The sequence below is a fragment of the Ailuropoda melanoleuca genome, chromosome 9, assembly GCF_002007445.2.
Source record: "Ailuropoda melanoleuca isolate Jingjing chromosome 9, ASM200744v2, whole genome shotgun sequence".
NCBI classification, from domain to species: Eukaryota; Metazoa; Chordata; class Mammalia; order Carnivora; family Ursidae; genus Ailuropoda; species Ailuropoda melanoleuca.
In genome coordinates, this window is record NC_048226.1 from 4,619,361 (window position 1) to 4,641,917 (window position 22,557).

The 22,557-nt window shown below is 46.6% G+C and overlaps 1 protein-coding gene across 2 annotated transcripts in view; it reads right to left on the minus strand.

Annotated features, from left to right (window-relative positions):
* Window positions 1-10,857, minus strand: part of ZNF592 (zinc finger protein 592) — a 34,860-nt gene extending 24,003 nt beyond the window's left edge. Inside the window, exons 1-2 of one of the 2 annotated variants that reach the window (XM_034667838.1) lie at window positions 10,741-10,857; window positions 6,179-6,262 (exon numbers count right to left, since the gene is read on the minus strand). Coding sequence is in view for 1 of the 2 variants with exons in the window: in XM_034667836.1 (XP_034523727.1) it covers window positions 3,729-3,754 (26 nt within the window). In the remaining variant the exon portion in view is untranslated. Of the gene's footprint in view, window positions 1-3,728; window positions 3,874-6,178; window positions 6,263-10,740 lie in introns of those variants that run through there. The other variant, XM_034667836.1, reaches the window with a different exon arrangement.
* Window positions 10,858-22,557: the final 11,700 nt, after the last annotated feature.

Below are 22,557 nucleotides of genomic sequence, written 5' to 3' on the forward strand. Positions count from 1 at the left end.
GGAAGGCTCAGTCAGTTAAGCGCCTGCCTTTGGCTCAGGTCATCTCAGGGTCCTGGGTTCCCTGCTCAGCGGGGAGTCTGTTTCTCCCTCTCTCTCTGCCTGCTGCTCCCTCTGCTTGTGTTCACGTGCTTGCTCTCTCTCTTTCTCTCTCTCTCGTGCCCTCTCTTAAATAAGTAAAGAAAATTTCTAAAAAGTAATAATTCCTGGTATTGGCAGATATGGCAAAGTAAACATTCCATTTCTTTCTTTTTTTTCCTTTAAAGTAGGCTCCATGCCCAGCATGAAGCCCAAGGCAGGGCTCAAACTCACAACTGTGAGATCAAGACCTGAGCTGAGCTCAAGAGTCAGACGCTTAACCAACTGAGGCCCCCAGGGACCCCTGTAATGTAAGCATTTTGAAGACAGTATAAACTGATAAACCCTGTCTTAAGGGCAATTTAGCAATGCATACATAAGGCTCAATAATTCCACTTCCAGAAATGTATCCTAAGGAAATACAGATGCACGTGACAAAGATAATCACTGCAGAATTATTTATAACAAAACTATTTCATAACAAAAAATGAGATACAAAGTTCCAACAATAGAAAATTGGTTCAACATGAGAGACTATGGACTCTGGGAAACAAACTGAGGGTTTTAGGGGCGCCTGGGTGGCACGGCGGTTAAGCGTCTGCCTTCGGCTCAGGGCGTGATCCCGGCGTTATGGGATCGAAGCCCCACATCAGGCTCCTCTGCTATGAGCCTGCTTCTTCCTCTCCCACTCCCCCTGCTTGTGTTCCCTCTCTCGCTGGCTGTCTCTATCTCTGTCGCATAAATAAATAAAATCTTTAAAACAAACAAACAAACAAACAAACAAACAAACAAACTGAGGGTTTTAGAGGGAAGGGGGTGGGGGGATGGGCTAGCCCGGTGATAGGTATTAAGGTGGGCACGTATTGCATGGAGCATTGGGTGTTCTATGCAAATAATGAATCATGGAACACTACATCAAAAACTAATGATGTACTGTATGGTGACTAACATATCATAATAATAAAAAAAAAGAAGAAAATTTGTTCAATAAATTATAGTATATTAACACATTAAATACTAGACATCATTAGAGCACAGTAGTTTCAGCTATGAGAAATACTCCTGATACAAAGTGGGGGAAAGGATACTGTAGTGTATAGACAGTACAATCTCTATTTAAAACAAAAGGTTTGTATTATCTACAGTGTTTATGAAAAGTGCTAAAGGAACACTAAAATCTTAAAAGTATCTCAACAGATGATGAGATTATTTTCTTTCTTTTGTTTATCTGCTTTTCAAATTATTTATTCAAACTATTTATTTCAAGTTGTACTGCTTATGTAATTTTATTAAATTATATATATATATATTTTTTTAAGATTTTATTTATTTATTCGACAGAGATAGAGACAGCCAGCGAGAGAGGGAACATAAGCAGGGGGAGTGGGAGAGGAAGAAGCAGGCTCCCAGCGGAAGAGCCTGATGTGGGACTCGATCCCAGAATGCTGGGATCACGCCCTGAGCCGAAGGCAGACGCTTAACGCCTGCACCACCCAGGTGCCCCTGTTAAATTATATTTTTAATACACACAAAGAAGAAGAAATCAGGAAGGCCAAGACATTTGAGAAGCTTTTTACTGAGGACTCCAAACATCACTAATATAAAATCCTTAAAGCACATCTGGCATGACTCAGCAGGAGAGCACCAGCTAGAAAATCAGTGAACTGAGAACTTAACTGACATAAAAAGTGTAGTCCAAATGGAAAGCCTCAGCATGCCAGTGTCTGCAACCTGCTGCAGGCTGGGGAGCACAAATCTCACGCCGCAATGCCCAGTTTGCCAGGGACAGCATCTGGGACCAGGGCCTGGGTCTGGCCTCCACCTAGAAAGCCTGCTCACCCTGCAGAGCACTCAGCAGGGAGCACCCCCGAAGCATCTGAACAGAGGAGGTCCAGGCATGGTGAGCTCAGCAAGTGATCTGGAGGGGCCCAGCTGCCGGGCACGGCAGGCCCCCCGTTCCTGTGGCCTGGGCTACCCTTGCTACCACGTATGCCGCCCCACGGGTGTGGAGAGCAGCACCAGGGCTGTCAGGAGCTGTGCCCTCTCCTGATGAGCTTCTCTGCAGGGAGATCTGGACACTGAAAATACACAGATAGACGGACAGACAGATCCCTATTGTTTATTACAGGATCTACTACTTGCCCAAGAAATGTTATCAAACACTTAGGTAAACATGTCAACAGATGAGGGAGAGGGAACACCTTAATTCTGGAAGGATCTCATCAGGCCTAATTAGCCTGTTAGAAGTCTTTGAGGGGGTAGGAACAATAGGATTATGGCAGAACTAGTAGGCAGAATCTCCACAGACTCAAAATGTCAAAACTTCACCAAAAAACAATTTTAAAACAACTGAATTCCATACAACTTGGGTGAATGTATGTTGCATGTATGTGTGTGAGAGAGAGTGTGATTGTCACTTATGGGGAACCACAAACAGTGGAGTTTTAAACTCATGGACCAGTTCTGGACTCAAGCTTAATACTTTCATAAATTACCTAGAATGGTAGTTCCCCCTCTCGTAAGAGGACCCAATTGTAGCTACATATGTGGTCCCAATGACCAGCCATTAAATACACCACTATTGGGACACCTGGGTGGCTCAGTCAGCTGAGCGTCCCGTTCTTGATTTCAGCTAGGATCACGACCTCAGGGTTGTGGGATCGAGCCCCACATCGGGCTCTGAGATGCGGAAGGAGCCTGTTCGGGATTCTCTCTCTCCCTCTGACCCTCGCCCACCCTCTCAAAAAACAAAACAAAACAGAAACAAAAACCATCACTACTGCGGCGGCTCAGTGGGTTAATATATACATATATAATATATAATAAATGCACATATACATATGCATTACATACATACCTACCACTACCAAATGAGGGCCTGAGAAAAAATTAATTTAAAAAGGAGGTCTCATATCCAAAATGCTTTGGGAACCAATGATCTAGCAGAATATTAGGCTATAAGCTTCATGAGGGAAGAAGCTTGTCTGTCTCATTCGTCACTGCATTCTCCATTAGGTACTCAATAAATACACCGCCAAGCAATAAAGTGAAACCTTCAAGATTGCAAATGGTCTTAAAACTGTTGCAGAAATCAAAATGCAAAATTAAAAGACAATGAGTTCTCAGGAGGCTGCATGAAGGGGTGAAATTATGGTAAAGGAGCATCAGCGGAGGCCAATGTGAAGGAACATTTAGGAAAAAGCAATCCTAATGACACTTTTAGAATAATGGGTTCTCAGCTATGCTGTTCAATAAAGAGGGTTGGCCATCAGCCAACACTGCATGTTTCATCACAAAAGGCCCAGAAAACACTGGGCATTATCAGAAAGAATACTGGAAACAAAATACTTGGGATCTGGCCCTTACTCAAAACCACCCAGCGTCCACAGCCGGATGTGCTGTTCAGTTTTGGTTCCCTGCACCTTAAGAAAGACAGCCACGTAAGAAGAGGTCCTAAGAGGTAAGACTAAAGTTATAAAGTAGATGGAAGAGCTTTCTAATAAGAGCTTAAAAATTAGAACTCTTTTATTCTGGAGAGATGAAGGTTTAGGGGAGAGGGAGAGGATGACTGACACGCACATTTATCATACCTCACACCTCAAAATACTAGAGAGGAAAGGGAAGCATCCTGAAGTTTGTAATAAAAGACGTACACAAATAACAAGATAACTTCACCCATTAGTCAGAAAATACACTGAAGGGGCGCCGGGGGGGGCTCCGTTGGGTAAGCATCTGTCTTCGGCTCAGGTCATGATCTCAGGGTCCTGGGATGGCGTCCTGCATCGGGCTCCCAGCTCGGCGGGGAGTCCGCTTCTCCCTCTCACTCTGCCCCTCCCCCCAGCTCATGCTCTCTCTCTCTCTCTCAAATAAACAAAATCTTGAAAAAAAAAAAAAAAGAAAAAATACACTGAAGTTGTTACAGGTAAAATATATAAATGTAGTAACAGCCACACTTATTTGAATCCAGAAATTTAAAAAAAAAGGCTCTGAGGAACTAAGAACAAGGAATTGTCACAAAACCTATGAGCTTCCTTTCCCTCAGCATCAAAGGCTTTGAATTTCAAATAACATTAAACATGGTCATCTGTTTCCCTTAACAATATTAAGTTCAGTAACAGTAGATTAATAGAAGTTCAGAAACAGGACATCAAGGGGACAAAGGCACTCCAAAAACATAAAGAAAAATCTAATCTCTATTCAGTATATTGTTTAATAAGACAAGGAAGCAAACAACATGTTACAGATTTATACAATGAGAGTTAAAGGCAGGAAGATTCAAGGAACAATGGACTGGGAAACCGAAAAAATCAGTTTCCTTGAATTTGCCATTGCTTCTTGGATAAAGGCTAGCAGGATGGATGTGTGTATATTTTATAACCTGTGGGTACTCTTTACCCTGCTCCCCCGCATGACTGAATACGGCTTACGTGCTGAGATAATCTGTTCATTATAATCTGTTCATTCAATAATACGTGTTCAATTATCATTGTAACAGTTAAGAGTTTACAAAGGGGTAAGTGGAAGTTACCCTCAGCTTTCTCTTTTAGAAGGAGCATTCCAGGGGAAAACAGAGCAAAGAATAAGCCAAGCTGTATGGTGCACAGACAAAGCAAGTGAGCGAACACGCATGCTTACTTAAAAGCAGTTGAGAGTGTGAGAAAAATGCCTGAGCGGGTGGCCAGATGGGGGAACTTATGTCCCAGGAATGGAAGCTAGGCAAGGGGAAAGACAGAACAAGCGAGCAAGCGTGAGAGTAAGCTGCTGCTGCCGTTACTTGCAGGAGCTTTAGCTGGACTCTGGCTGAACAATGATGACAGCAAGACATTGAGCCCATGGGTGGTAGAGAAGGGAGCTCTGTGAAATCAAATGACATGGGAAAACCAGAATGAAGCCCCAGGCCAGGAACAGTAGAGCAAGAAGAGTAAGAAACGGTAAAGCCCAAGAACAGTTTTCACCCCAATGCTGTCCACAATTACCTACGAGAAGATCTTGGGCAGGCTTCATTTGTCAAGTACAATTAAACTAACTTGAAGGATCTCTGAGTCCGTGAACAGGCCAGGCTACAATGGCTGGGCAAATTAACCTAAAACCATGGATTTCTACACAAAACTTCTGAAGCGGACAAGCAGACTCTCTCCCATAAACCTGGCCCTGTCTCCGAGTACACACCTGAGGCCTGCTTGTGGGTCTCAGGGGCCCCAGGGCACAGGTGTTGAGTTGGTCAGCAGCTGGGGCTTCATTTCCCGAAGCACCCGGTACTCTAACCGTCAGCAAAGGGCAGCCCAAAGAGATGCTCAGCAGTACAAGAAAGCAGGTGCCCCAGTGGACAATGGACCCAGGCAAAACAGCAAAGCTTTTCGCTTGCCTTCTCTTCCATCTGGTCTTAGCCTCCTCCAGCACACACTCTGCCACAGAGACGTGCTCCTCAAGATACCTGCCCCTTCAGGAGATAGCTCCACGACACCAGAGTGGAGAGCCTGTTCCTATCTGGTCTCTGCTCACCTCTCCAGCCACTTCCCAGGATGCCTTTCATTCTCTGGTGGTTCTCACAGACTTCCTCTGTGTCAGGGCCCGGGCTGTTTCTCCCGACTACAGAATACCTGATACCCCACTCCACTGGCCCCCAACACAGATCTGCCCGAGAACTCCTCCTCCACCCCAAGCTTCTGCTCCAGGGCCCCCTTCCCCATAGGCCTTCTCTGAGTGCCGCGACACCAGTCCCCTGCCCTCCTCCTCCCCCGACTTCCACTATGGCAGTGATTCCTACGGTGGGATGGGATCCTGAGGCTTCTCATCAGCCTATAAGCCTCTCCAAAGTTGGGGTCATGTCCTTTACCTCTATTTTGGAAACCTAACACATGTGGTTCCCAGGGGGCAGGTAAGCTGTCACTACTCATAGGTCCCTCCCAATGGTCCCTTCCAGGACGGTTCTTCAACGCCTCCCCAAACCCCACCTAACACACCTGCCCCTATTTGTCCTGCCCAAGGTGCCCTTCACCCCCAGAGGCAGCTTCTCCTCTCCTCCTCCAGGCCCTTCCACCCCAACCAAAAATCCCACTTCCCAGGAAGAGAATTATATTGCAAACATTCTAACAGGACTCACAGGATGTTAGAGCTGAAGGGGACCTCAGAAATGATCTGGTCCAGTGGCTTCCAAACACACGTCTGCAGACTGCTCCTGGTCTGACTGCAAAAGAACAACACGGGGAGTGACTTTCAAACACAGAACCCCAGGCTCCTACTAGGGAATCGAGAGTCCACCAGTCTGGGATGGATCACTGCACTTTTTTTTAAAGCCTCCCAATTGATTCCAGTGCACTGGCCTAGTCCAGCCTCTTCATTTTACACATGGAGAACTTGGGCTCAGAAAGGAGAGGGTCAGGAGCACCTGGCTGGCTCAGTTGGTGGAGCATGTGATGTTTGATCTCAGTGTTGTAAGTTCAAGCCCACATTGGGTGTAGGGATTACTTAAAAATAAAATCTTAGGGAAAAAAGATAGTGAAGGAAGGAAGAAAGAGAAGGAGGGAGAGAGGAAGGAAGACAGGTAGGTAGGTGGGTGGTTAGCTCAACCATCAAACATTTACCAGATGTCAAGACATGCCTGGCACTGAGGACGTGAAGGGAAGGCCCAACCCCTGCTCTCGAGTGCCCCCACACACGACCCACTGCAAACACCCGGCGGCCACACATCTGGGTGCCACAGAAGGTTCCTCAAGGGCACTGGCTTCCTATAGGCAAGGAAGGGAAAGGGACTTTCTGTGACTGGGGTCACGTTAGTGTACTCCTTTATGCTCCCTTTTGATTCCCTTACTCCTCTCAGAACATAACTTTTACTTTTGCTGTAGTTATTTCAGTAAATATTCTCTTTTCTGCTGTTTCATAAGCCCCACTATAGGTACTCCCTAAATTATTGAACTGGTATCCCATCAATTCTAGATTTGGGTTTCTACTTGCATAGGCATCTCAAACTTAGTATGTCCAGAGTCTCTAGACATCCCCCCTATACCAGGTGACCACTCTGTCCTTCAAGTCGCTTCGGCCAGACTCGGCATCCTTGAGTGCTCTCTTGCCTTCATACCGATTCCAATCCAAAGCAAATTCTGTCAAGAGCTCCTTCAAAATATCTCCAGATGCAACGATTTCCCACCGCCTCCAGCCATCATCATCTCTCTCCTGGGTCCCCACAAAAGCCTGTCACCCTTGTCTCTGCTGCTCATTCTCAACACAGCAGCCAGAGTGCTGCTCTTAAAACACCCATCAGATCATACCCCTCCTCTCCTCGAACACAGTTCCAACTCCCACAGGGTGAACTCCAGCCTTCACGCAGGGCAGCCTCCATGGCCTCTGTCCCCCACACCTGTCACCCAGTCGCCTCCAGGCGGACACAGGCCTCCACCCTCTCCTCAAGCATGCCCCTGCTCAGAGCCTTTGAGTCTACTGTTCCCTCTGCTTGGAATGTCCTTCCTCTCAGATCTCCAGGGGCTCAATCATCACTGCCACCCGCTCTTTACTCAAATATCCCTTTGTCAGGAGACTTCCAGACCAGTGTACATAACATGCCAATCCCCACCCTCACCATCAATCTCACTCCTTTGCTTGCTTTCTCTTCAAAGCCCTTGCCACCACCTGACATGTTATATAATTGCTCTTGTCTCCACTGTCTCTGTATAACCTCCAGTGTGTTTATTGAAAGGTAATCCACCATCAGAAAGGGGGAATGAGTTGACAAGCTCACCTGTCCAGAAATAAGATTGCTCAAGGATAGCCACAGATTCCTGAGCAGGTTTATTACTAGTCAAGCAGTTGGCAGGTTTGCAACATAATTTATGTTTCACTTTTTAAAACTTTTTGTAAGCAGAGAGACCCTGAGTGGTGATGGGGCCTTGCCAGTGGGAAGGGGTCTGCCCAAAGTAGCACTTGTCTGTAAGTCCTGGACTCCTGCAGGGCGAAGTTCTATAAGGGACTGGTGGAAAGTGCCTACTGGCCAACATCCCCACATCAATCATCTTGAGGGTGGGATCAGTGTGACACCAGCAAAGAGGGAGGGCTATCTCCGAGAACCACAGGGAAGAGCAATGCAAAGAATAGTCTTCAGTCTTAAGAAAAGGGGCTGTAACTCTGAATATACTAAAAACCATTGAATTGTGTGCTTAAATGGGTGAATTGCATGCCATATGAATTTTATACCAATAAAGCTGTTATTTTTAAAGATAAAAATAAGAGGGGATAAAAGGGAAGGGAGTTGGGATTAGGAAGCACTGGTCAGCTGACTGAGATGATACACAGGGAAACTAGGTATAGGCAACAAAGTTTAAACAGAGCTGAGAACCGAGACAAAAACTGATACTCTGTAACTGGCACCCCCTTTCCCTTTCCTTACTTGCAAACAGATCTTTGTACTCACTGGGCACTACATTTTGTTAGAAAGCAACAGAACCCAGAGGCTAAGAAAGAGGGACAGGACTCCTCTTTGTTCACACAGCATCCTCAAGGAGTCCCTCCCATGGAGTTTTGTAAAAGCATCATCTCCTGGTAGTAGGGACGCCCAAATTTAAGCAAGAAGCCGGTAGCCTCAGGCTTGCTGGGAACCAAGCCTCCACTCCCTGAACAAAAGGACCCCTGAAAAGAAAAAGTAGCCATCCCACAGGGTTACTTTTTCCCTCATCTCTGGTACCCATGTGTTTGGTGGCTGTGTGTGTGTCACCGGTCTCATCTACCACAGGCAAACCACAGGCCCAAAGATTCCAAAACAGAAAGGTTTTTTTTTTTTTTGGGGGGGGGGACATGCTATTACTCTTGGGGTATCTCTGTGGTTCCCTTACATCTCTCTCTCTCTCTCTCTCTCTCTCTCTCACACACACACACACACACACACACGTTCTTCCTCATCCCTTCTTCCTCCCTCTTCTCTTTCCCCTCTCCACAGAGACTGGGTGGGCTCTTTCACCTGGGCTCTCAGACCTAAAGGCAGTCAGCCTTCATCAGGAGAGCAAGGCAACAGCCAAGGCAGCTTTTCACCAACCACAGGGTACAGCAACAGATCCCACACCTGGATGTGTCCACATGTGTGCCCAAGGGAATGACAGGAAATAAGGAATCTAAAGAAACACCCCTGGGGTGCCTGGGAGGCTCAGTAGGTTAAGCGTCGGCCTTCAGCTCAGGTCCTGATCCTAGGGTCCTGGGACTGAGTCCTACATCAGGCTCCCTGCTCAGCAGGGAGCCTGCTTCTCTCTCTCCCTCTGCCTCTGTTGTTCCCCTGCTTGTGCTCATGCTCTGTCAAATAAATGAATAAAACCTTTAGGAAAAAAAAAAAAGGAACCACCCCTATGTGCCCTACTACCATCAGACAAAATGGAATATTAAAATTCCTTATCCTTTTAAGACACAAAGTGAAATATTTACAGATAAAATGATATCAGGGTGTCTGGGTGGCTCAGTCGGTTAAGTGTCCAACTCTTGGTTTCAGCTCTGGTCAGGATCCCAGGATCATGAGATCGAGTCCAGTGTTGGGCTCCACGGTCAGCATGGAGTCTGCCTGAGATTCTCTCCCTCTCCCTCTGCCCCTCCCTCCACCTGTACTCACTCTCCCTTTCTCAAATAAATAAAATCTTTAAATAAATAATAAAAATGATGTGATGTCTGAGATTTGCCTCAAAATGACACCGAGCAGGAGGAAGAGATCAAGGAGGGTGTTTACAAATGAAGATTAGTCACGAATTAATAACTACTGGATGTGGGTGACGAGCACACGGAGGCTTATCCCAGTATTTTCTCTACACGTGTATACTTCAGCACTGTCAGGACCAGATCCGTGGTTGGTGGACTCTGTGAGTCCAACTAGATAATCACCAAGCTCACACCCATTAGGATAGCTATAAGAAAAAAAAGTAAGAGTAAAAAAACCCAGAAAATAACAAGTGTTGGTGAAGATGTGGAGAAATCAGAATCCTGTGCACTGCTGGTGGGAACATAACAGGGTGCAGCCACTGTGGAAAACAGAAGGCAGTTCCTAATGAAAATTAAACCTACAATCACCACTAGCAGTGCCACTTCTGGGTATATACCCAAACAAACTGAAAGCGGGGTCTCAAAGAGTCCTTTTCATACACATGTTCATAGTAGCATTATCCACAATACCCAAAAGATGAAAGCAACCCAAGTGTCCATCAACAGATGAACGGATGAACAAAATGTGATATAAATAAACAATGGAATATTATTCGGCCTTAAAAAGGCACAAAGTTCCAATACACGCTACGACATGCATAAGCCTTGAGGACATTATGCTGAGTGATATACGCCAGGTGTCAAAGGACAAATACTGTGGATTCCACCTAGGAACCCAGGTACCTGGGGCAGTCAAGTGCATAGAGACAGAAAGCGTTAACAGTGGTTACCGGGGGTTAAGGGGGAGAGAGGACAGGGAGTTAGTGTTTAATGGGTACAGAGTTTCAGTTTGGGGTGATGAAAAGATTCTGGATGGTGGTGATGGTGGTACAACTGTGCATGTACTTATGCCACTGAATAGTACACTTAAAAATGGTGAAAATGGCAATTTTGTTATGTATATTTTGCCACAATTAAAAAAAAAAAAAGGCATCAAGGAACATAAAGACATCACTTGTGTCTCTCCAAGGCCAGCTCAGGTCAGCCTAGACATCATACCTCAGAGAGGTTCTCAAAACAAGGGTGCGGTGTAGAGCTACGGAGAAAGGAATAACATCTACCTAGGCACATGGTCTAGTTTCCAAACACCACCTAAGGAAAGAAGAAAAATAAAATGTTTTTTAATAGGCCTGAAAGTAAATGTCTAAGTAAGCTGAGGTAATAAACACAATGATAAAAGTATATGTCAGACCCTGAGAAAAATCTCCAAACATAAATTCAAAGCCCCAGATTCAAGGCCCCAGAATGTCTCCCCCTCCCCGTCATGGTGTGGTGGTTCAGAGCACAGACTCTACGTGGGTTCAAATACCAGCTCTACTACTCGCTAGCCATTTGACCTTACGGAGGTTTCTTCACCTCTGTGTCTGTTTCCCCATATGTAAAATGGGACTGTTGTAGGGATTCAATGAGTTAATATTTGTAAAGTCCTTACAACACTGACTTCAACATAGCAAATGCACATGTTAAGCATTAGGCCACCAAACTCAGTGGCCAGCAAGCTTTACCTCATAGCTCTCCAGCATGCCCCAGCAGACTGCTGGATCCCTAATGTCAGGCTGGTGGGAGGCATGCACGGGGGACAGCTCGGGAGGCCTGCTGAAGCCAAGGAGGCAGAGGGGCAGGTAAGTTGGGGAAAGTCACAGGAGGGGAGACGCAGGAAAGGGACAAGCACTGAGCAGGGGACAAGAATGAGAGAAGATACAGAAAAGCTGGCAGAACCCATTTTTTAAAACTGGGTGATCTTCACTGTAGCCAAGCACGAGCATCACCTCAGGAACTTTAGAAAACTACTCACTCTTGGTCATAGCGCCCCAAGATTCGGGTTTAATTGGCCAGCGTGGAGAAACTGGTTAATGGCCCATCAGGTCTGTGTGCCCACTAATGACAGAATGAAAAGCTGCATTTCAAATTCTGCTCACGCTTAGTCTAATTCTGCATTTCCTCATTTGACTTCATTTTTGTCTTAACTTTGAGAGACCAGCATTTAGTTTGGATTTGAAATACAGATAGAGAATATGAATGGAAAAATTTTAAAGGGAAGGGAAGGAAACTCATTACCCCAATTCTACAGAAAAGAAACAGAAAAACTTTTTTCCCTTAAACTTTTTCTTCTTACTGGACCATCACATTTCAAAACACAAACTAAGAAGCAGACACTATGCTGTCCCAATGAGGACAAAAATGAGAGACCCGGGTACCAGGCATGGGAGTGTTTTATATGTGATGTCCTAAGTGAGTTAGTTCTGAGGTGCTCCAGAATGTGCCTGGTTATTTATTCCAGGATAACCTTAGTTCGTTCCTATAGCCACTGGATTCCTCAGGTTATTCCAACTGTCTCTTGTCCCCTATAACTCGGCTTGGCTGCAGAGAGGGGCTGGCAAACCTCAGTACTGGGCTTCGCTGACCCAAGCTGCCTGCCTCTCCCTGGCCACCCTACCATGCCTAGATTTATAGAAGCTTTACAGCTTATAAAACACGATTCCCGCTTCACAAGGAACTCACCCCAGTGAGTGGCAGAGCCAAGATGAATGCTCAGGCTCCCACCTGCCTCCAAGGACCAAGCTAGGAGTTCTATTAGGGACTCTGAACCGGGAGGTCCGATGGAACACATTTCAGTTTTCCAACACCCTCCTCTTCCCAGGGTGCTACTGGAGATGGCACACATCTTCCTTCAGTCTGCTATGGAGACATTCACTACAGCCCTTGCCATAATTACGATGCACTTAGGGCATTCTAAGACCAACATCAGTAAACAGTGCCCTAGAACACTGTCCTGATTTAGAGGTTCTTCCAACATCAGAAAGATTAAGAACTGTCAGAGCCAAAGAGACTCTAGGAAACCATTAAATTTAAGCCACTGACTCCACAAGCAAGGAAACGGAGGCCCAGAGAAGTGAGGTAGTCAAATGAGATAAAGCACATAAACATTACTGTGAAAGATGCCTGTTATTCCTGGCAAGGTGACCGGCCCTGCCTTAGGCTTCCCAGAGGGGCTGAATGAAGTCCTTTACTCACAGTTACCCATTCAAACATCCCCATCAAATACCAGGTACGAGGCTTATTTAATCCTTAGATGAGTGATTCTAGTCCTGGATGTACATCAGGAACAGTCCGGGAGCGATACTAATGCCCAATCCCTCCGCGGGCCAATTAAATCAGAATCTTTAGGGGTGGGCCCAGGCATTTTTTTTAAACCACCACAGGTGACATTTATTTTGGGGCTGAGAACCATGGTCTATAGACCAAAGTGTGGTCCAGGGACCACTGGCCTCAAAAATCACCCAAAAAGGTTGTTAACAATGCAGACTTCTGGGCCTTCCTGGAAAATGACTACTTAGCAGTGGGGTGAACCTGGGCATCTGAAGCTGTGACAGTTACCCGGTGGTTATGGAACAATGGCACTGGCACTGAATGAGTCCCAGAAATGGCAAGGGTGCTCCAGGTGGCCCCAGAGGCCTGGATGGCCCAAGCAGCTGGCCCAAAAGAAGCTCCCAGATGATTCAGACTCCCATGCCCCCTCTCACCCAAGAGCCACTGCAGAAGCCCCTTGGCATGGCCAGCCGCCAAGGCAACCTTTCCAGGAAGGAGACGGAGCTACCAGGGGCTTCCCAACTCATTCGGGTCCCCACCAGGGCTTACAAGCCCCATGGGACTACTCAGGCCTCCTCTCCCATACTTCCCCTGTCTCACTCCGGCCCTGGCCACACTGACCTCCTTGCTGTTCCCAAAACTCCTCAAGCTTTTTCTGGCTTCAAGGACTTTGGTGCTTTTCTCTCCACCCTGAGGCCTCTTCCCTCAGATATCTGCATGGCTCCCTCTCTCCTGCAGATCTCTGCTTAAATGTCTTTTTATCAGTGAGACTTCCCTGACTTCCATATTTAAAATAGAAAATCTGTCTCTCCACCAAACCTCCCTATCCTCCATCTCTGCTTTGTTTTTCTCCATCATACTTTATATTTTGGTTGTTACCTCTAAGCCTACACACACCAGAATATGAGTTCCATGAAGGTAAGATTTTTATTTGATTCCTGTTATATTCCCAGTGCCTAAAATAGTGCCCGGCACACAGCAAGCACTCAAATACTTATTCTAGGAATGAATACATCGGAAACACCAATCTCAACACATAGCTTATACCAAAAGATCACAAGAAAGAAGCTGATTATACCCAAATCATTGCTCCACTGATCTCATCTTGGTAAAAGTCTTTTTAAAAACAGGCCAGAAGCCTAATGAAACAGAAACCATTTAGAAATAAGTATTTCCAGTCAATTAACCCAATCCAAATGGGTTTGTGAGTCAAAGACAATTTGTTCTGAGAAACAGATAAAACTATGGAGACAGAAAATGAAGTTGAGAGAAGGTGATCGAACAAATGGATTTCAGATACTGTCCTGGTATGTGTATAGGTTCAAAAGAAAACCCAAGAGCACTGACAGCTACTCTCAGACAGGGAACAGTTTTCAGCAGACCAGAAAGAAGAGAAAGGCTCCGATCCTGGGTTACAGTCTGTGAGCACAGGCCCAGTGCAGGATACAACCACATGCTTACCACCAGACCCACTAACCCAGTAAACCTAAGGAGGACCCTTCCTTTCCCCCTTTCTCCTACTCACACCCCACCTGCCTCCAAAACTCATAGGAAGCCACAGACAGTATTTGAGCTCTACAAAGTTGGGAGTGCTAGAAGCCTCTGTCAAGGAAGCCACACGGAATCGGGGAGCGTCCTGTCACGACCCGGTATCACCGATGTCATCCGTTCCACATCTTTACCCTTGTTGCCTCTCTCCTCCCCGCCTCAGTCTCTCCAGGACCATCATCTTGCGCGTCTCCTGGAGATCAGTCTTCCCCACACACCACTCCAATCAGGTCACTCACTTTTCTCAAAGCCCTAAGTGGTTTCCTATCACCTACCACAGCTCCCACTCTCTGGCCAGGCTTTTGAGAACCTCTACCCTCTGGACCTAGACCAAGTCCACCGATTTCATATTTCCACAGGTGCTTCCTCACCTGCCTCAAAGACCCAATCACTGCCTTCTTCAACTCACCAGTAAGAGGTAAGATTGTAGCGACTGGACGTACTGGACCATGTCTCCAATCTCCATTCCTGCCAAAATCGTCCCTGCTCTCCACACCATCTACACCCGTTCTTTCCCCTCCAGCCTTTCCCGCTCCATTGCCACAATACACACACACTGCACTCACACATGCACGTGCATTCGTTCACACAGTGATGGTGAGTGAGCACCTACTATGTGTCAGGTCCCCGCCCCCGCAGTGCTGACATTCCACAGGATGGAGAGACACAGTCACAAACAAGCAGATTCAGGACAAGTCACAGGGCTTTCCTCAACAGGAGCTCCTCAACTGAAATAAAAAATGGGAGTGACTATTTTTTTCAATTCTGATGCAAGTGAGAGCAAGCCATGTGAACGTGAGGGAGAAGAGTTTCAAGCAAGTGAAAAGTGCTCGGTGCACTCAAGGAACCCAAACTGGAGTAGAGGCAGTCAGAGGAGAGGGGGTAGGAAGCAGATAATGAAGGGCCACCTCAAGACTGACGTTTACTCTTTGACAGAAGGTTTCAGGAGGACTTGAGGAGAGGGCTGACACCCTCTGACTTACACTGTCCAAGAATCACTCCCCTCTGCCTATGCATTCCAGCCATCTATCATGAAGTATAAAATTATAAGGGAGTTTTCTTCTTGAATGTTCTAAAATTTTCCAAAGTAATCATATATTAGCTTTTAAATGAAGGGTGGGGGGGAAGCAATCTTCCCAGCCCTTTAAGACTCAGCCCAAATTCCACCTCTGCCTCAAAGCCAGTGCTAGGACCGTGCCCATGCTGCACCCTAGGCCCCAGCAGCCGGACCACCCAGGCGACCCCACAGTCAGCAGGACGTGCCTGAAACAACTAATGTGGAGCAAAGTTTCTTCTGCTGCCCTCACTTCTCTCCTGCCCTGCAGGAGTGTGTCCCTTCGGATACTCTTGCCCCCAAGTGCCTGCCTGGGCCCCAGTCTTTCTCTCAGTTGACTTAATTAATTCCTGGTAATTAAAGCTACTATTTGGTGATGAACCGCTAAGAGTCTGACCTCTCCCAGGGGGGTGTAAATATTTTAAAAGGGGAGTCTAAGTGGAAACACAAAAGCCTTAGACTCAGAGAACCGGAGTTAGAATGGTGGAATGATAGGCACTGGGTTCCTATTTTGTGGGTCGCCGGCTACCTTCTCCTAATGGGTCCAGGGGCTTGGAGAAACAGTGGCAAAGGGAGACAAGTGAAGAAATGAAAGATGAGATTACATCATTGCCACCACCTCCCTCCTCCCAAAGGGCTATTCAATCCATTTTGGGTACCAGAGAATGTTCCCCAGAGGTAACCCCAGCCATCTCAGAGGGGTGATCCGTGTGGAAGTAACCACCCACCACCTCAGCAAGAAAAGCCCCCTTAAGACATGTCTGGTCTGGAAGCAAATCGTTCTTTAATTGCTTTCAGTGGGGGGAACTCCTTGAGGGCAAAGTTCATCTCACATGATTCTTTTATGCTCCACAGAGCACCCAGCTCTGGGTTGGGCCCAGGCTAGGCCTTTCATAAGCAACTGTAGATTCCCGATCAATGATGGCCCAGTTGCAAAAAGGCTCCACGGGATTTTAAATACAAGTAAACATTCTAATTAAGAATAATGGTAGAATTAGTCACACATCTAATAATTTTAAGGGCTTGACGATTTATAGTGAAGTCTCAGCCAGTTCAGCTCGGGTCTGAAGAGTCTGTCCAACAAGGCAAGGCAGCGAGCAGCCCCTGCCCATCCAGACCAGAGCCACGGCAGAACCATGCCCCAGAAGACTCTGAACAGCTGCTTGCTGCCCACCCCTGGGCTCCCTGCTCTTCTGAAAATGCCAAACCTCTGTCCAGATGTGTTTTCAGGCCCTAGAAGAGCCCCGAGAGGCCTGCAGTTACAATGGACACCTGTCTTCAAAACCTCTCCTTCTGGTCTCACTCTGCCCTTTGGCGGGCTAAGGAACAACTTCAACCTGAGGAGCTGACTCGGCAGATAGGAGTAGGGTGCTGCATACTGCAGCAGACCAGAGCCCACTCCGCTGGCTCTGGCTCAACTCCAGCTCGCCAAGGGCAGTGTGGGTAAGCTGTTCCTTGGCCCCAAGACTGGATGAAAATGAGGAAGAAGTAGCCACCCCCCTCCCACCTCACACCCAGAATGAGCTGAACCCCCAGGAGGGAAATCCTAGGAATGCATGTGAGGCTTACACACAGGAACCCCTTTCTTTACAGTCCCATGACTCCCAGGTTGTAACACTAAGGCCTCCAGCATCCCCCATGTGGACGTACAGGAGATGAAGGCCCGGAGCTACGCCCAGAGGAGTGATTTTTTTTAAAAGCGCTCCTCAAGAAAACACCCACCAATGAAGCAAGAAGCCAAGTCACACCCTTATCGCCCCCCCCCCAGATGGCGCAGCCCTGGACCTCTGAATTCAGGGACTCGCCCAGTCAAAGGTCCTAGCCTAATTCACCTCACATCTAACAAAGGCATCTTCCCCTGAGTAACTAAGGAGGGGCAGCCAGCTCCAACATCTCGCCTCTTCCGTAAGGCCATTTTTCTGGGCAGTTTGAGTTTTTGCCTTAGGGCATTCAAATTTATCTCCAAAATGAAAATAGACTAACTGGTTATTTGTTTTTGTAAAGATGACACAAAAACCTAGAGAAATTCAAGTGACAGGCAAACACGTAAACAAAAGTAAAAACCACCCAATCCCACCACTCAGAAGGAAGGAAATCTCACAGTAAACTCTGTTTTGCAGAGAGGAGGTGAGTCCATTTTGAATTAAACCTAGAGAGTAGTAGGTCATGATTCTCTGAATAAGCCTGGAGACCTCGTTTTGCAAAAGACCCTTAATGCCACCTCTGAACTACCCAAAGCATTTTTCTAGGGGGCTCCAATAACTGTGGAACTTTCATAAACAGACACAACAAAGTTATACAGAACCCCTCATCCCCCTACACACACTCTGGCTGCAGGCCGGGAGTTAATTTGTTCAGTGGACACACTCCTTTTTTTCACTCAACACTGTGGCAGTCTTTCCACAATCAATCACAAGTATAGATCTCACCAGCCTTTTCATCTCCTGGAGTACGTTAATGACAGAAAAGGGGCCACCATTAACTCTTGATCCGACACCTTCAGAATCTAAAATGGAGAAGGTAAAGGACTTACCCAAAGTCACACAGTGAACAGGACAGCCCAGAAGGGCTGAAAAGTTTGAGGAACGACTCTGTGGATGACACCAACTTGAAAGGTGTTTATTAACTTTTCTTTGAGTCATAAAAAGGATCCATATGTCATTTCAACACACACATAACACACTTCCCACTTCGAATAAAAGTAAATGGTTGGCTGAAGTGGCACTCTGATCTCCTAAAACATTTCTCAAAATTAATTAGCTAATGGACACCACAATCCTACGCTCCTAGAACACTGGACTGCATGCCCAGAAATGGAAACGAATGCAGCTTGTGAGTACATGCAATTGCTCCACACTCCGAATTCTCCCCTATTCAGGATGTTCCTATTTTTATAGGAAAAGATAAAGTTAAAACGAAGTTAAATGTAAAGATAGAGCTAGAGATAAAGATCTAATACAAACACTAAATATTAAAATGTTAACAGTAGCTCTAGGTCAGAGGACTTATCGGTTACTTGTATTTCCTTTGTATACCTATCTGTGCTCGCTACATTTTCTACATGAATATACTGCTGTAATTCTTTTTAAGAGTTTTAAAAGAAAAATAATTAGTCCACGATCTAGGTTGGTCTATTTGGATTTTATTTTTCATTATAGAAAAACAGAGATTCAAAACTCTAGAAGATCCACCACTCTTCCCAGTTTTGCAGAAGCAGAAAGAAGTGTTAAGACGAAGCTCAAATGCCACAAAGATTTCAATCCAGTAGGAAAGCTCACCGTGACCAGGCTTAGCAGAGGGCAGGAGTTACTACTTTCTTTTCTGTCTCCAATGTGTAGGGAAGATGAAAATTCTAAACCAATCTCTCCCTCCAGTGCAACCAAAAGCTCCCCGCCCCCTCCATGAGTTCACAGACCTCTGTTCCCTGAACAATTTCCAATACATCTGTCCACAACCACCCGTGAGCTACAAGACTACCCACACCACTTAGAATCTGGATACCAGTTCTGAGGAATCCCCTTTTCCAGTATTTTATTTCTAAAAAAGGTACTCCTCCTCTTCCTTAAGATTCACAAACTTATGATCCAGCCCACACCATACAGAATCATGCATTCGATCAATTAATAATCATGGTTGGCCACACTGTATGGAGCTTACGTAAAGATGTTAACAAAAAAGATGAGTTTTCACGGGCCTGAGAAAAACAAACAGGAATTGAGAAGCAAGAGTTTGTTAATATGTCCCAGCCCTGGCCAGAAGGGGGGTGGGGGTGGGGGGGATGGCCAGAGGACAGAACATCTGTCATTCTGCAGTTTCATTTCTCATGGCCAGTTAATACCGAGTTTATGCATCAGTGTATTCCAAGTTTGGTTAGTGAGTCAGTCTGCCTGGATCCAATAAGCTCCGAGTACCCTACAAAACTGAATTTTAGGACTATGAAACTGAGAACCAGATCCTGAAACATAGTGATCCCGCCAAAAGAAAGCCACCCCCAGGATGACATCTGTCTCCACTAACTCCAAAATCAACCATGGTATGTATCTGATGTATCCAATACTCATCTAACAATACTGTCTGCGGCTTGTAGAATAAAAACCAACCTGACCTGCCTTTTACAGCTCCAACTCAGTTTTCCAGCCTCCTGCCCATACCAACCAAGCCCCTCATGGCTCCATGCTTTCGTACATAGCTCTCTCTACCTGGACTGTCCTTTGCCCAGTCTTACTGGCCTGTAAAACTCCTATTCTTCCTCCAAAGCCCAGTTCAAAAGTCACTTCTGCCCTGAAGTCTTCCCTACTCCCCCCAGGCATTTAGTTCCTACTGCTCCCAAAAGCTCTCTAGCTACAGGTGCATTAGAGAACTTGTTAAGTACAGCTCATCCATTTACACATCTGACCTCCCCTGGACACCCTGACGTTCTGAAGGGAAGGAACTCACTTTATATCCAAAAGTCCTAGCACAGCGTCAAGAATGAAATGGGGGATCAATGTTGAACCACTGATCACATGGAACATTGGCATTAAGTTATTTAGAGAAAAAGGGAGGGCAAAAAGAGTCTCACAAAATTCAAGAATTAAATTATCTATATATTTAATCTCATCCCATGTGACCATAACATAGCTAAGACAGCACGAAAGTTTTAAAAATTTAATGATAGCAACTAACATGTGAGGTAAGTGCCACAATGTCTACGTGGCTTGGTTAATCTGATATGCACAACAGCCCTGTGAGGTAGGTACTTTTATCTGCATTTACCAACCCTATGAGATAGGTACTTTGATCTTTATTTAAGCTGGGAAAAGCTTGAGGCCTTTCCAAATAGGAAACTGAGGCACATAAGAAATTAAACTCAAAATCATTCTGTTAGCAAGTGGCAGAAGCAAGATGCAAACTCCAGTAGTCTGGTCCTAGAGCCAGTGGGCTCTGGGATTGTGGAGACCTGGGTCTGAGTCCAGATTATGTTACAAACGTGGTTTTGGATAAGTCATCTATCCCCTCTGGGCTTGTACCTGTAAAAGGGGCAGGACAAGCCCTTTCTCTTAAGTTGCAGAGAGGATGAAGTTAAATCTGATGTTTGCAGAAGTCTCTCAAATTGATTCTCCCACCTAGCAGGCATTCCATAAATGCTAATTCGTCTTCCTTTCCCTTCCTAAAAGCTGCACAAAATAGACTTTGAGGAAAAGGATCTCTGGAAAAGAGGAAGACTGAGGAAAAGACTGCTCTGAGGCTTTTCGAAGCAGATCAAGTAGTTAGGCCACTCAACACAAAAAGCCTCGCCTTACCTGCTTATCTCAAAGTCCATTCCCCACACAGAGGCCGGAGACCTTTTAAAATGTAAATGTCATCATGTCAATCGCTTGAAGCCCCTCAAAGGTTCCTAATTTCACTGGGGATACAAACCAAAGCTGAGGGAGGGGTAGGAGAGGAAGGCATTCTGTCCCCAAGGCCCCCTGTGATCTAACTCACCTCTCTCTCTACAAACTTATCTCCCCTCTTCCTTTCCCCCTCCAGCCACACAGGCCTCTTTCACTTCCTCCAACTTGCCAAGCTCCGTGCTGCTCCACACATGGTTAACTCTTAACCCTCCTTCGGGTCTCAGCCCAGACGTCACTTCCTCAGGGAAGCCTTTCTGAAGCCCCCAAATCAAATCAAGGCCCATCACTCTCAGCATTCTGCCCATCTTTCCTTCCTCGAACTCAGCACAGTTTGAAATGATTAGTTTACCACTTCCTTCAAAGTTTTATTCAAAAGACACCTTCTTAGAAGGCCTTCCCAGGTCACTTGAATGTAAATTCAACCTCTGCCCAGTATCTCATATCCTCCTTCCCTATCTTCTTTTTCTCCCTAGCATTTAGCCCCTTTTAAGAGGCTACATTTTTCACTATATACTTTATTTTACTGTCTTCCCCCCACCACACACACCAGATTGAAAGCTCACGGGCAGTTATTTTTGCTTGCTTTCTTCACAGCATCTAAAACAACGCCTGGCACATATTTGTTGACAAATATTCAGTGTGGAACGAAATTTCCAGATTATTTATTATTGGGCTTTCCCACTATGCTATGAGCTCAAGCTAAAACACGTCTTTCTGGTTTACCACCATCCTCCCAACACCTAGTCCAGGGTCTGGGGCATAATAAGTGCTCAGTAAAAATTTACTGAGTGAATCAAAGCCATGACCATTGGAAAAATGGTCAAATTATGCATGCCAGCACCACGCTTCCTCCTCTCTTTCAGTGTGCAATGTACCTGTGAGTTTGAGGAAACAGACCCATGAAATCCCAGCAAGCACCCACCAGGCCACGCATCTGTCTGTCCACATCCTGTATGCTCAGCCACACTGTACACACCAACAGATGCACCCTACAGGCCCTATATGAACAGAGACCTGAAGGCAGGGGGGCCAACCCTAGGCCTAATACCATCTTACCCCCAAGTCCCATTCTCCTACTGCCAGGCCTATTCTAGGCTAGTCCTGGGTGCCAGACATGCTTCCCTGGGTGGGCCTGTGGATTTATTCCAGTCCAGGACTTTTAATGCCCCCTCTGGCCTACTCAAAGAAACAGAAAGTTAAAAATCCCCGAGCAGCTCCCATAATCCTGGGGTTCTCAGGAACAGGCATACCTAAGGTCGTATGGACCCCTCCCCCTCACGCACGCTGATCCAAGGCCAGGAGGCCATCTGTCCAGCAGACGCTCCCCTGTCCTCCCTCGGGTCACATTGAACCTTCCCCCCCCACACACACCCAGGCAGGTTGGCAGGAAGAGCCCCTGCAGAGAGATAATTTCCACTCTAATCAACAGGCCTGGTCACCCCCTGAAGACCCCCAACTCTGGAGCAGGAATACCTGTCTGCTCCCGAAGAAACCTCCCCCAGGGTCAGAACTTGGGCGGAGGTGGGGGGAGGGACCGAGGGGCCCCCAAGAGGGTCGATCCCCGATGTGTCCGCCCCAGGACGGCGCCAGCTTTCGGCGCGGCGGGGGACGGAAGGGCTGACAGGGCGCTCCGGCGGGGTGAAGTGGCACCGTTATCCGCGCCCGAGCTGGGGGCCGCGGGCTGTGGCCGAGGGCGGCCGCCTGTCCCGCGCGGGGAGGACGGCGGCGGCGGGTCGCGGCGGCAGCGGC